Source organism: Anser anser, assembly GCF_964211835.1.
Source record: "Anser anser genome assembly, chromosome: 21".
In the NCBI taxonomy this organism is placed as follows: Eukaryota; Metazoa; Chordata; class Aves; order Anseriformes; family Anatidae; genus Anser; species Anser anser.
In genome coordinates this window covers 10,771,148-10,784,820 of record NC_139742.1, presented here as the reverse complement: position 1 = coordinate 10,784,820, position 13,673 = coordinate 10,771,148, and the positions used below count along the sequence as shown (strand labels likewise).

The 13,673-nt window shown below is 55.8% G+C and overlaps 1 protein-coding gene across 16 annotated transcripts in view; it reads right to left on the bottom strand.

Annotated features, from left to right (window-relative positions):
• DAB2IP (DAB2 interacting protein) overlaps positions 1-13,673 on the bottom strand; it is a 224,258-nt gene that overhangs the window by 25,775 nt on the left and 184,810 nt on the right. For all 16 annotated transcript variants that reach the window (XM_083807470.1, XM_083807465.1, XM_083807469.1 and 13 more), the window contains 3 exons: positions 11,108-11,206; positions 8,330-8,884; positions 91-235 (listed from right to left, as the gene is read on the bottom strand). In XM_083807470.1, the coding sequence (XP_083663596.1) occupies positions 91-235; positions 8,330-8,884; positions 11,108-11,206 (799 nt within the window). The remainder of the gene's footprint in view (positions 1-90; positions 236-8,329; positions 8,885-11,107; positions 11,207-13,673) is intronic.

Here is a 13,673-nt window from a genome sequence, read left to right as displayed (position 1 = left end):
TCTGATGGCCACTGGGGCTCAGCCGCGGCCCCGCACCGCGCGGAGCAGCCGGCAGCTCGCGGAAGAGCCCCGCCACCCCTCTGTACCTACCTAAGGCATCTTGCAAGTATTTCTGCCCCACCAGCTTCAGGTATTCTTCGATTGCTTTGGTGGCTAGCGTGTTCTCCCTGAAAATGAGATGCTCATTCTCACCACAGCGATCAACTTCAGACATCATCAGGTCAGTCAAGAAATCCTGGAAAGCAAAGCCCACGGTGGGTCACCAGGTCCCGACACGCTGCGTGCAGCAGGGCGGGCGGCCCCCCGCCTCCGGCACCTCCCTGCGGTGCAGGAGGGGGCGAGGCGCTGCGGCAAGCCCCTGTGCCCGCTGCACTGCCGCCGGCCTGACTTCTCTCCTGCTTCTCCGACCCTCGGAGAGTCGAGAGGAGAAATCAGTCTCCGGGGAGTTACAACTTTTGCACCCCAAAATGATCCATTCCACGCCCGCACCGCATTTGCCCCCGCATCAGTGACAGCTTTCAGGGGGGGTCTCCTCTCAGCCTCACGTTTTGTGGGTGAAATCTTTTCTCCGCTGCTAAATGTGGCCACGTCGGTATCTAGCTGCGCTGGGTGCAAAAGCGGGGCGTGCTCCGCTGTCACGGGCTGTGCCCCACGGCTCAGGGCTGGGAATCAAGCCCGTAATAGGCATCGAGATGCTCCCGCGTCCCATTTCCTCAGTACTCATGGAAATAAACAGCACTGCTACAGCGTGCGTTTTGTGTACATTTTGGGTCTGATGTGCACAGAGCCAAACACCGTGCAATTCTGTCATCTGTGTGCACAGCAACGGAAGGGGGGCGCAGGAGCAGCGTGCACGCTGCCAGCCGCCCCGTGCACCAGCCCGGGCTTCGAATTGCAAACGCTAACAGAAAGCCAGCACCTAAGAGCGAGCTCCGTGCCTGCTTCAGCAGCGGTGTTAACTGATCGGAGAGGGTCACGCAATTCCCTGTGCGTTCTGCTAAAAATCCACTACGTGGTGTGAGCTGCAGCGCCGCAGCTCGCGTTAATGCAGAAGGAACGCCGTCCAGCTCCTCGCGCTAATACATATTCAGTTCTTGTTCTCCGCGCCGCTAATGGGAAAATCGGCTGCTGAGCCAGGTGCTGGCCCAGACGACCTCCTCCCAGCCGGCACCGCTCGCCTCGATGGCAAAGGGAAACCGGGCTGCTGGCACCCTGCAAGCCCCGCGCATTGAACCTCGTACCGAGTCCCCGTGCAGGAGACAGCAATGCTGACACACCGTTTCACCGCCATAAGCAAGGGCACCTTTTTTCAACCACCCTCCTCTCAAACCCAATAATCTGCGCAGTAATAACCCTTCGCTAAGAAATTCTCCTTCATTTGTCACAGCGTGCAAGACGCAACCCGTTGCTGGGCACAGGCACCAAGAGCACCCGGAGCTGCTGCGCGGAGGTGCGGGTGCCGTCCTCGCCGTCCCCACGCGGTGTGGCATGGAGTGCAGCTCCCCGAGCCCCCAAAGCGCCGCAGCCACGACCCCGAACCCCTTGGGAGATACGGGGACACCCGGGTGCCATACCCTGCCGGGGCGTTTGCGAGAGAGGCACTTGCTCCGTCCGTCACAAGGGTGCCCTGGGAACCTCAGGCTCATGCTGAGATCCGCTCCTGGATCATCCCAGCACCAAACCAGTGACCTACAGCCCTTTGTTACTGGGCTTCTGTCCCAGACGAAGGAAGCCCGGGCTGCAGACGGGTTCCCCTGCCGTCCAGAAACGGGCTGGGGGTTGGTGGGCTGGCAGCCCCGCAGCTGCTGCCGCTCCGGTCCCTCCTGCTCCCCACGGGGCCGCGGCCGGGACCGGCGTGCTGCCGCCACCTTCCCAGAAGAGCCTCCCAAAACCCCGAGGAGCAGCTTTTGAAGAAGATGTCACTTGCATTATTTCTTTGACCAGAAGACCGCCCTCCCCGCAGCCCGCTCTGTCTGCGGCGCGCTGGCAGCTGCAGAGGCACGAATCCCTCCTGGAAGCGAAGCACGCGCCTCCCGCCACGATTTTCTCTCATTTTGCCTCTTTTATCAGCCAAGCTGGAATGAAACTTTAAACCCCTGCTCAAATCCCTTTAGCTGCTATCTGGGTACCTCCATCACCTTTATCTTCCCGGGTCTCTCCCAGGGTGCGTTTCAATTCCAAGCCACAGCTCAGGATGACACAAGGTGCTGATTCTTAATTAGCAGCCGCTGACCTTGGCTTTGCTTGATTCTCTTTCCTGTCACTTTCCCAACATACTAATTATCTCCGAACACCGAGTTTTACAGCTCCTCTTACCACGGGTTAGGTTTTTCCTCCCCCTGCCAGCTGCGGACCCGTGCTGCCTCCCCCCGCTGACCACACGCGTGGCCGCAGAGCTGGGGTGGGACACGGGGACACGGGGACACAGGGACAGGGGACATGGGGACACGGGGACAGGGGACACGGGGACACAGGGACAGGGGACACGGGGACGTGGTGCCAGCTCCCATGCAGAACCCAGCTGCCAGCGGGGCCGCCGAGCTGCGGAGACCCGGGCACCAGGTTCTAGCCAGCAGCCACGTGAATTCTGATGATTTTAGCTAAGCTGCAGAATTTACTCGAACTAAAAACGAGGCAAAATTCCAGTTGTGTGCGACGCGGCACGAAGCCAGGGAAGCTCCCCCTGAGCCCCCCGGGGCGGTCCCCATCCCATACGGAGACGGGCCTCGCGGCTCTGCCCCCCCGCATCCCGCGGTCCTGTCCCCGGGCCGTCCTCCGGGGCCTTGCCTTCCCTCCACACACGGAAGCCGCAGCAGCTCCGGAGCTCACGTCCGCTGCCTCTGCCTCGAGCACGGCAGCAGCCAGCACTCGGAAGACACAAACGGAATGCAAATAGTTGTCGGATCCCTCCGGGGGCTTCGCTCACCCACATACACAGCTCTGAATAAAATGCAATAACTAAAGCCAATAAAACTCCCTGTTTCTGAGCAGCAGAGATCAGCGGGGGGCTGTTTTTAGTTAGGGCCCCTGGCAATGGAAGAAAATAAGATGCTTTATTTCATTACATCAGAGTTGAGAGGGGAAGGAAGAGGTCTACAGTAAAAATTAAGGGCTGCAGCGGCGTTCCTCAGGCTTGCTCCCGTGTTTATTTTAAGGATATTTGCTTCAGTCTGGACACCGCTGAACCGGTGCAACTTCAGCGGCTGCACACACAAAGGGGAGCAATTCATAAAGAAACGCCAGGCATGACGGCGCGAGGCAGCGCTGCTTCCCAGCACTTTTTCAAGTACCCCAGGCAGCAGCCACTGCAGCACGCGCTGGTGTCAGGCTGCCGCTGCAGCCCTGCCACAGGCACCCGCACGGCTTTGGCTGCCGCAGAGGCAGCCCCACGGCACCGCCGGTCCCAGCTCCAAGGGGCCAGGGCTCACAGACCCCACCTCGAGGTCTGCCAGCGGCAGCCTCCCGCCACCCAGCGCCGCCCGTCTCACCGCACCCTCGGTCACGGCACCCTGCCCCGAAGCACCGGCGGGGCCGGGTTTGCTCCACACGCCTCGCTGCTTTTCATGTTCCTCCATCCCTGCGGCGCAGCCCGAAAACATTTCCGTTTTCCCCTGGGGTGAGCTTCAGGAGCTGCTTCCGCTGCCCCACCTGGGGGGATGCTCCCTCGTGGGCTGGAAACCTGCCCGGACCCCTGCCTCCTGCCTCGGCCCTCCCGCAGGCCGTCAGGGCTGGGTGACTCCGTTTGGGGCTGGGTGACTCCATTTGGGGCTGGGTGACTCCATTTGGGGCTGGGTGACCGTCAGCTCGGTGCTGCCCGGGGACACCGAACTGCTGCCCGAGGAGCCTGGAAGGAGCAGACGGACAGCGCAGCCGTCCCAGGGGTGGCCTGAGACTGGGGAGGCTCGCTGAAGGTGAAGGCCACAAGCGTAAAACCAACAGCTGCTCACGGGAACAGCCCTTCACTGCCACGTCAACAGGGCCAAGCAGTCGGGCAGCGGTGCCAAGAGCCCGCGGAGGGCTCCACGCGGGTTGCGCAGGAAGGACGCCGCACCCTGCCACCCGGGGAAGGTCCCCGCAGCCCCGCGGGCAGGGCAGAAGGGGGCCAGCAGCAGCAGCACCTCTGTGCAGGGGGTGCTGCTCCCCCCCCAGTCCGAGGAGGGGCGGCTGACTGGGGGAAAGGAGGTTCCCCCCGTCGCAAACCTAATTAATAGGATTGCCTTAACCTTAAGAGGATTGGGTTGATGAAGGCAATAAGATTACTGCTGGTTTCAGAGAGCAGCGCAGAGGCCAGCTGGGCAGGGGTGAAGGAAGCCCCAGGAGGCAGCAGGGCTGCAGGCGGACCAGTGTCAGGCACACGTAAGCATCAGTGGCCGAGGAGAGGGGAGGGACGCGCTCATAAAACTGACAAAAAGCTTTTTTAGCTGGATTGTGGCTGCCATAAAGTAGTATTAGAGAGAGAAATTCCTTGTGGGGGACAACAGAGCTGCTGCCCGGGTCACCCAGGGCTGAAGGTGTGCAGCGCCCTGGCTTTGCAGTTGCTGGTGCAGGTAAGCGGGCGGCGCTCCGGGGGTGGACCCCGAGCCCTGTGCTGCTGTGCCCCCCTGCCCCCTGCCGCTCCCCGTGCTGAACCAGGAGCCTCCAGGAGAGCTCCCGCAGCTGGACAGGCGCTTGCAGGCACTCCCGCATGGTCCCTGCAGCATCCACACGAAGCAGCAAAGCACCCACGTGGCCAAGGGGAGTGCGGCTGCAGCGGTGCCGGCGCAGAGCAGAGGCTCCAGCAGCCTCGCGTGGGCTGTGAATGCATCTGCTGTAAATGCATCTGCTCAGGGGGAGCAAATCCTCGCGGCACAAACAAATAGGGACACATGTTTATCCTTCACTCCATTCACACCATAATAAATATTTATTTCAAGCGAGCAGCTGGTTAGTCAGAGCTTTGTCTGACGCCGGGTTTCATCTACTGACCCCCTGGACAAGAACATTTTTAAAGTGTAGTTATGGTTATGAGCTGAGCTCCCAAAGCTGTGAGGTAGCCCTGGAACAGAGACAAGGGAAGTACCCCACAGACACCGAAGTCCCCGGCGGTCCCCCGGGGGAAGGATGCAGCCTGCCCCCCCCCGCCCACATCACACAGCCCACATCAAGCGGGGCTAATGGCAGGGGGAGCGCTCCCATGGCGTGCAGGGCAACAGAAGTATCTTTAATTACGCCTTGGTGTGTTTCGTCTGTGGGTTGCAAACACATCAAGCAGTTAAGTATCTCCCCACACCCTCACGGGTAACATTTCATCAGGTGGAAGACGGGAGCACCCAACGAAGGGAGGACGGGCGCCGAGAGCCCGGGTGCCCCTCCTGGCACAGCCTTGCCTCTCCAGTCCCTACAAACGGAGCAAACAGGGCCTGTGCCGAGAGCTGGGCGGGTTCTGGGCGGCCGTCAGACTTTCCAGCGGGCTGGGGCAGCTCCCCGCCAGGCTGTTTGCCCTTTATCAGAACGCTTTTCCCCTTTCTCTCCACCCCGCTGCTGCCTCGGTGGCTGCTCTGGGTTTTCCAGGCGTGCCCTGGTGCCCGGCGAGCCCTCGCGTGGCACCGCGGGGATGAAGCTTTTCCCTTTCCCAAGCAGAGATCAAAGCAGGCACGGCCTCTGTCTCCAGGCAGGACTCTCTGCTTTCATTTCCCACCTTTTAATCTACTGTGATACAGAAATGAGGCCCAGGATGATGCAGAACATTTAGGGAGAAAATGAAGCTGCAGCCACTGCCCCGGCCACCCACGCTCCTTTCGGCAGACGGGCCCGGCCCTGCCTCTGGCTTTGACGAGCTGCAGGTAACGAGCCCTGGCTGGGGGGGGACAGGGGACACTGCCAAGGAGCATGGGGCACGGCCCCGCATCCCGCTGAGCCCCGGTGCGGGATTACACCCCGCTTAGCACCGACCGCTCCAGGCGAAGAGCGCCTCGGGCAGCGCAAGAGCAGTTAGCTGCTACCGCGCCCTCGCAGATAACCTGCCGGACACTCGGACACTCCTTTCCCACTCCAGCCGTAATCGCTGCTTCAGCGCCGGCTACAGCGGCCAGGAGCCGCAAGAAAACCTGGATCGGTGAGAGGCTGCCGACCGCCAGCGTTGTGCTCTTCGGCTCGGAGAGGGCAGGGGCGAGCTGGGGGGGGGCTGCTGGCAGCACCCCTGCGCTCCTCCGCCTCCACCCGCACCCCGCCGCCCCGCGCTGCCTCCTGCCAACAGGAGCAGGGGCCAGGCAAACCCGGGGGGGGCAGCCCCCGGTTTGCTGCTGGAGCCTTCGCACACGGGCGTGATAAAACCAGCACGGCCCTCTGCCGTGCCTCGCCGCCCCCACGGAGCCTTCCTGGGCACACCCCTGTCACACAGACAGGGTGGGTGGGTGCTTTCCTCTCCCATTCATTTTTTTTATTATTATTTTTTTACCTTGCTGCTGTTTTTTCCCTTCCTCTCCTCGTACAGCTCCTCTAGGAAGGACGCGCCACCCGGCTCCCATGCTCCAGTAACTCCTGCTGCTTTGACAGCTCTCTCAACCCCGTGCTAATGCTGATGGCAGATGACAGGCGGGGAGAGCAGAAGCTCCATTTTAGGGGACAATTCATCAAGTCTGTTTACTGTTTGCTGTGTCCCCCGTGCAGAGCCTCTGGGATCCCAAGCGCTGGCGCGGACACGTGTCTGGAAACACACTTGCTCTCTCCTCAGCCTCTCCAGCACCGAGAGGAGAGGAAAAAGCAGGAGCAGTGACAAGACTCACGGGGACTGAGATCAGGGTGAGGACACCTTTTGCACCCACACCCCGCACAGGTCCTTCCTGGCAATTTCACCACGGCCCCGGCAGAGCTGCAGCGAGGGCAGCCCGGGATGCAGCGAGCAGCGGTGCCAGCAGAAGGCAGGGCCGAGCCGAGCAAGCATGCGCCGGGCGCGGCACAGCCCCGCACAGCGGGCACACACCTGTGATGCTCTCCCGACACAACCACCCGAGCGGGGTTTCGCACACCGCGAGCCGCTTCTGCCCCCTCCGAGTGTCCCAGCCCCCTGCTGCGCCCCTCACCGCACACCCCAATGCCCCGTCCTGGGCTCCGGGAGGCTCCGGGCAGCTACCGGCACTGCCACGGCAGCAGGCCCGGCCTCGCAATCCTCTCAGCGAGCTTTTCCTGCCTCGAACTCGACCAGGAGGCCAAGCGCTTCTCTGCACGACAGACGGTAATTAAATCTAATCCGTGAACCCTGCCACGATCCCAGGCAGCAGCGCAGGCTGCAGGGGAAGCGTCGAGCCTCGCGGTTCCCCTCAGGTGAGCAGCTCACAGCTCCTCAGTGCTGTAAGGGCTTTGAAATCTCGTTCTTCCCCAGCACCCCGTTGCAGAGTTCAGGGAGATGTTAACAGAGGGAACGCTGATGCTCCCACTCCCTCCGTCCCGCATGCGGCCACACTGTGCCACGCAGGGGGACGCAGCGAGGATGCTCTGAGGCAGAGGGGCCCCGCGACTCCACGCCGTGGGGCAGGGAGCTCGGCGCTCGCCTGTGCTCTCCAGTGAGGGCGTTTCCAGCTCTGCTCATCTGCCCTCGCTCTCGCCGACCAGCCACTACCAGGAGTAAATCCCACTCCCTGCCTCTTCCTGGCTCGTTGCTTCCCCAGACGTGGCAGGGGATTCCCAGTCATGAAGGATATTCACACGAAGTGGCCCAGTAAACTGAATTTCCACCGTTCACAAATTGGCCAGCATCAACTCCCCGGCACCTCCTGCCTGGGAGCACCCCAGAACCCTCCCTGCAGTGCCGCCCCCATCACATCTCCCTTCTAAAAGCATCAGCACAGACCCCAAGGGCTCAGAGCTTGCTCAGAGGCAGGCATGCCCGGAGGCGCGCTTTGCTCCGAAATTCTCATGGCACCGTCCGCGCCCGTGCGGTGCCGCAGTGCCGGGCGTGCGGCAGAGCCGCCGTGGGGAACCTGCCGTGTTTCCACAGGAACGCCCAGCACTGCCGGCTGCTTCGCTTAAGCCAATGTTGCTTACACTTTGCCCCCGAAAACTGCCTTCTTGCTTGCTTTTATGTTTGTGCTGGTTTACAGAGTAAGAGTCCGGCCCCTGAGCCTCCACAAGTAGGGAAAAAGGAATTGGGTTGGTATCTTGTGGTCCCCCCGACCTCTTTACTAATTAAGCAATTCACACTGCACATGCTACCGACTTGTTTGCAATAAAAAGCAAAAATCAGTGTGTTAATGATGGCTGAGCCCAACCAACGTGCTGACTCCCTACAGCCCAACCCTGGAGACTGCCCCTGCTCATCTCTCGTGGGAGCGTGTGGGTGCCGCAGCCTTACCTTGGCCTTGCCTGTGCTCTGCAGGATGTGCACCAGCGCGGACGCCATCTCCTCTTTGTTCTTCACGCTCAGCGAGGGCTCCAGCACCGAGCACAGCACCATGTAATTGTTAGTGATGTACTCGGCAAACTCCTTGTACATCTCCATGGGAAGGATGCTCATACTCTGGTAGCGTGACTTGATGCGGATCATGGGCCCTGGGGACTTGCCCTTCCCGGGGTTGGGGCTGACCACGGGGTACCATTTCTCCACAAACTGCCGGCCCGTGACGGAGCTGACAGGGATGTTCACTTGTCCAATGAAGTTGGTCTTGTCCTTCTTTTTCTTCTTGTCGGTCTCTTTGTATAAGTGCACCGTAATGTTTTTGAGCGATGGGAGGTTATTAAATTCAAAGTGCTCCCCCCAAAAGACATTATCAGTTTTCAATTTACAGGTAGTTCGTGCATAAAGAACGTCATCCAGGCATAATTCACACAAGTACTTCTTCTTAGCTGGCAGGTCCTTGGCTTCAATAATCCATAACTTTAACATATTCTCCACCCTTCTGCTGTTGTCCTAAAAAAAAAGATGCAAAGAAAAAAAGGTCAAGAGAAAAAAACAACAAAGCCACGCACAACAAAACTGGAGATATAAGTTAATTATTTTGGATGGGCTAAATGAGCAGAAGCTTAATTACATTTTATTTTAAGGAAATACTGGCTCTCAGGAATTTGCATAATAATGCTACTTATGTTAATTTTCCAAATATCACCATGCTCTCCATGTCTGCTGGTGCCAATTAATAAAGGAAACAAGGAAGATAAAACCCGTCCAAATCATAAATGTACCACGTCCAATTCACTGCCGAGAGGACCTCAAAAGAAACCTGAAAGAACCTTTCTGATAACTACCGGCTTGTGCAGAACAGAAGCTACGTTACAGGTACCACAGAACCACCTCCCCTCGCAGTCCCGCCGCTTTGCAGCAGCACCGGAGTACATTTTCTGGACTGTAGCAGAGCGACAACAAAGGGATCCGAGTGCACACTCAGGGGTCACCTCATCCGTGGCTGGAACACAACCACCTCTGGCATGGGAAGAGGCTTTTGCAAAACTTCACAATATTTTAGGGCACAGGTCCAGAGCACTGAACTAAAACATCAAGAGGAATTCTGGGACACAGAGTGAGTCACACAGTGGAATCGTTACAACTCAGAAATAGAAATTTGGCTTGGTATCATTTAAACAACAATGCAGCAAAGGATACCGCGGCTCTTCAACGGCTCCCCAGTGATGCTGACCTCGCCCTGGAAGCGCAGCCAGGGGCATCTGCTGCAGCGGTGACTAAAGAGAGAAAGCACTTGCAGCTGAACTGCTCCTGGGGCTGCAGTAACCTGTTTTGTCTAGGAGCCCTCACTGAAACAGCAACCGTGGCTTCCCCTGCTCAGCTTCGGAGGCTGGGAAGGAACGTTTCTGCTGGGAGCCCACAATGGGGTACTGTAGGTTCAGGAAGTACACACAGGAACTACACGAGAACATTGAATTCCTGATAGAAATATCAAGTCAGATACTGAGAGTTTATTGTCCACGAACTCAAACAAAGACGGAAAATTAGCCATCAGCTAATGGCATGTTCCGAGATGAGGGCATCTTTCCAAATGAATTTCCACTGAACACCACATCTCAAAGCCATACTGACGTGTCCAGCCCTCCCTCACATTCCCAGGACTTTTCATGGCGTGACGCTCCAAACCTCACACAGCTCTTTCAGGCCATCATTGCCAGGCTGCTGTGCTCGGAAAGCCACTGGAGCCACTGAGCTGCACGTGGAGCAACTGAGCTGCACGCGCAGGAACACGCTGCTGGGGGCAGAAGCCCTCTCTCTCCTCTGCCACTCCCATTCTGACACTGAAGGAAATCTCTTATCCCGAACTAGGAACAATGAACTCAGACATGGAGAGCTCCTTTAGCAGCCTGCCAGGCCCAGACCTAACCCGTACGCAGTTATGTGTCTGATGCCAGGGATGAATTTACAGGATCGCATTATTTGTGTCTTCTCTGATCAGCAGAAAATGACTTGTTGATGGAGCTCATCAGCTGTGAAATCCTGCAGCTGATTAGTCCTGATCAATCTTTGTTAGCTAATTCCAGCGCAGAGAGGGAGAAGCAGCTGTGGACTTTATTTGAGGATGTACTTAAGTCTTAGTGGGCCATAAAAACACATATTGGGTGTCCCTGTGTTCAGTGAAGAGAAAGATTTGCTTCCGGAGATCTCAGACGGGATGGTTTCGCCACCATCAACTGCCTGTAAAAGTGAAGGCTACGTTCCACTACTGCCTCAAAGAATGCACTGCCATGTGCCACCTGAATTTCTCCATCACTACAGCAGACATTGCAAGTACCACCAGAGTCAGGAGATGTGATACATGAACTTCAGAATATTCAGTCTTGTAACTTTACTGGCAGCTACCGGCCATCTGTCCCAGCACTTCTGGGAGGTGGGAAGTCCTACTTGAGTGGCAAGTATCATTAGTAGCAGAGCAAGACTGAAGATTCTTCAAGTCTGATCATTTCACAGCAACAGCTGAAGCAGCATGTGCTGAGAAAAGAGGAAAGAAATAATTGGCACTTTCACGTAAATATAATTGTGGAAGAAATGGAAATATGGAAAAAGGCTGACCCACAATTACACTTACTCACTACAATGACAATACGTCCCCTGCTGCTACTATGCACTGGGCTATAAAACGTAATAACGAGGAACTGAACTATAGCAGAGGCAATTCCTCAAAGCCACTACCTTATTTGGGTGCACGGCACGCCGCAGGTTTTCCATCCATTTATCTCGCTCTGCTGCGGAACGACACGAGAAGCACTTACTTCCTGATGAAGTCGTCACCTACAGGGAAAGGAACAGGATTATGTCTTGACCAGCACGCTGCAGACTGTGATATGGGGGAGAGGGGGAGTGAGGAAAGGTGCTAGTGGATTTTTTTTCTTTTTTAAGTAAACAGCTTTACCCAGGCATGAAGCAACAGCCCCTAAGGCTACCAGAAAAACAGGGCAACTCTGTATGTCACAGAAATAATCATGGAAGCAAATTCCAATTACTTCTCCTCTTCCACACCAGAAAACACAAGATAATGGCCCTGTGCATGTGATGCTTTAAGCCACCAAGTTCCTCTACTGAGAAGAGTGCAAATCCTTAAATGAACTAAAGATAAACTGCAACCACTTGGCACCCCTCCAGATTCATCCCAAAACTTGCAGTTGTAACAACCCAGCCCTTGCTTTCGGAAGAACGCCAGGCCCCAGCAGGCTGGCTTCTTGCTGTCCCCCCCCTTCACGCCCTGTTCTGAAGGCCTTGCTGCGAGGAACATGGGGCCGAGGACGTACACCACGCTGCTGGAGGGCCGGAGGCACTCCTGTGCTCCCCGCACTGGCTCCCCTCAGCCAGCCACAAAGCCCTCAGCCGGCTGCTCTCCCTTCTCCGTATCCATTGTATTTGGTGATGCCCCATAATATTCTCTATGTACATCTCTGGCTTGCAAGCAAATGGACCTGGTTAGTACCTAACTAACTCCCTCTGAGTTTCACTTCCGCCAGTCAAGCTGCAGAGCTCCCTGCGAGTGCCGTATCGTCTGACAGTGTTTGTGTTTACACGCTGCACACCGCTTATCTGCTTCTGGGAGACACGATCTCCTCCAATTTCATACATCTCCCCGAACCTGTTCTTACAAGCAGAGCTGGCACTTGCTACGATTCATCATCTTCAGCTAACCTCAGCCGTGAGCTGAGCGCATCCCTCTGCTCAAAGACATCTCCTCACCAGGACAACACGACGAGAGGCCTAGCCTGCCTTTTCACAGCAAATGCAAGAAATCTCCCCACGCTTGATATCCCCAAGTTCTCTCCTTCAGGCAGACACTCTTCCCTGTCCTTAATGCACTCAATCTGTCCTGTAATACTGATATTCTTTGAGGCACACTTTATCTTCCATTTCTAAGAAGAGATGACTCCATATTACTAGGCACAATAGCATCATCTTTTCAGCATCCTTTCACGCTTCGATGCGTTTCCCGTTTCTTCAAAGTTTCCCATCACAAATGTGGCCTGCTTCATCCCGTTTGCTGCTCCTGTGAACCTCTGTCCCCGAACAAACAAACTTCTGGTGGCCCAGGAGATGCACCACTCGCAAAAGTGGCTGTCCACAGCATGTGACCCCTACACCTTGCCCTGCCCGTGGTGCGGCTGCTCTGTATTTTGATCCTTTTCTCAGCAGAGCTTCTACAACAGCATTCCAGATGAGCATGGCCATACACCCGCGTGGTAACGACACCCAGAAAGAAGCAACATGCAGCTGCATCGCTGTGACACGTGCTTCAAAACTGCTCAGACAAGAACCTAACAATTCAGAACTTGAGCCCCGTCTTGCCTGGTCCACAAATTAGCTGTGCAAGAATCAAGATCAGCCATGCTCAAATCCAAAGCACCACAGTCCTGAACACTGCTGGGACAGCCACACCACCCTGCGGTGCCACAGCCAGGTTTCTGTACCCCAGAGTGGGAAAACACCCTCCCACTGTCACTGAGCGAGGTCCACTAAATTCAGTCCTGCGTAGAAATCAGTTAATAAAGGTGTAACAGGTCAAACATACTTCTCAGTAAACTATACCGTTAGTCCATTTCCTCGAAGGCCATTTTCACCTAGCTTGCTGTTTAGCTCTTTTGTTTTGATGGGAGTTCGGTATACAAATGAATTTTCCAAACAAGAGGATTATGGCTTATTTGATTGTTGTGGAAAGATGCTCTCTTAAAGACAAGTTCTCCTTGGTGGCACACATGGATCCCACAGATGCCTAGGGTATTCATATCCAAATAAACAAACATGCAATTTAGCCGTCCTTCTATTGGCTTTGTTAATTACATTTGTGTTGTGTTTTTTTTTTTTAACAGCTGTCTGTTTAGTTGAATATCTAATATATTTTCTTGCCACACTTAAGTCAATACGTTAGCATTGAGTTATCACACTAAAATTTATGATTCAATTCCAAGACAGTTACTGATCAACTAATCATTCAAAAGCTACACAAAACTATCTGTTCACTCAAGTGAGAGAAGGCAAAAGTCCCCGTGGCAGGTAGGAAGCCCTCCTGATCTGCTGGGAGGCGAAAGTCCTATCTACCACGTGAGACCAAAAATGGCATTTTCCACAGATCTGCAATAATCTTTTGGCTTTCAGCTCTAACCTAAATATTATATGGCACTGATGATCTTCATGACATATTAATTACCTTGATAAAGAGAGCATTCTTGTCTCAACAAGATTTTGGATGTGCTAAAAAGCTATTAAGGTACAGGATAAA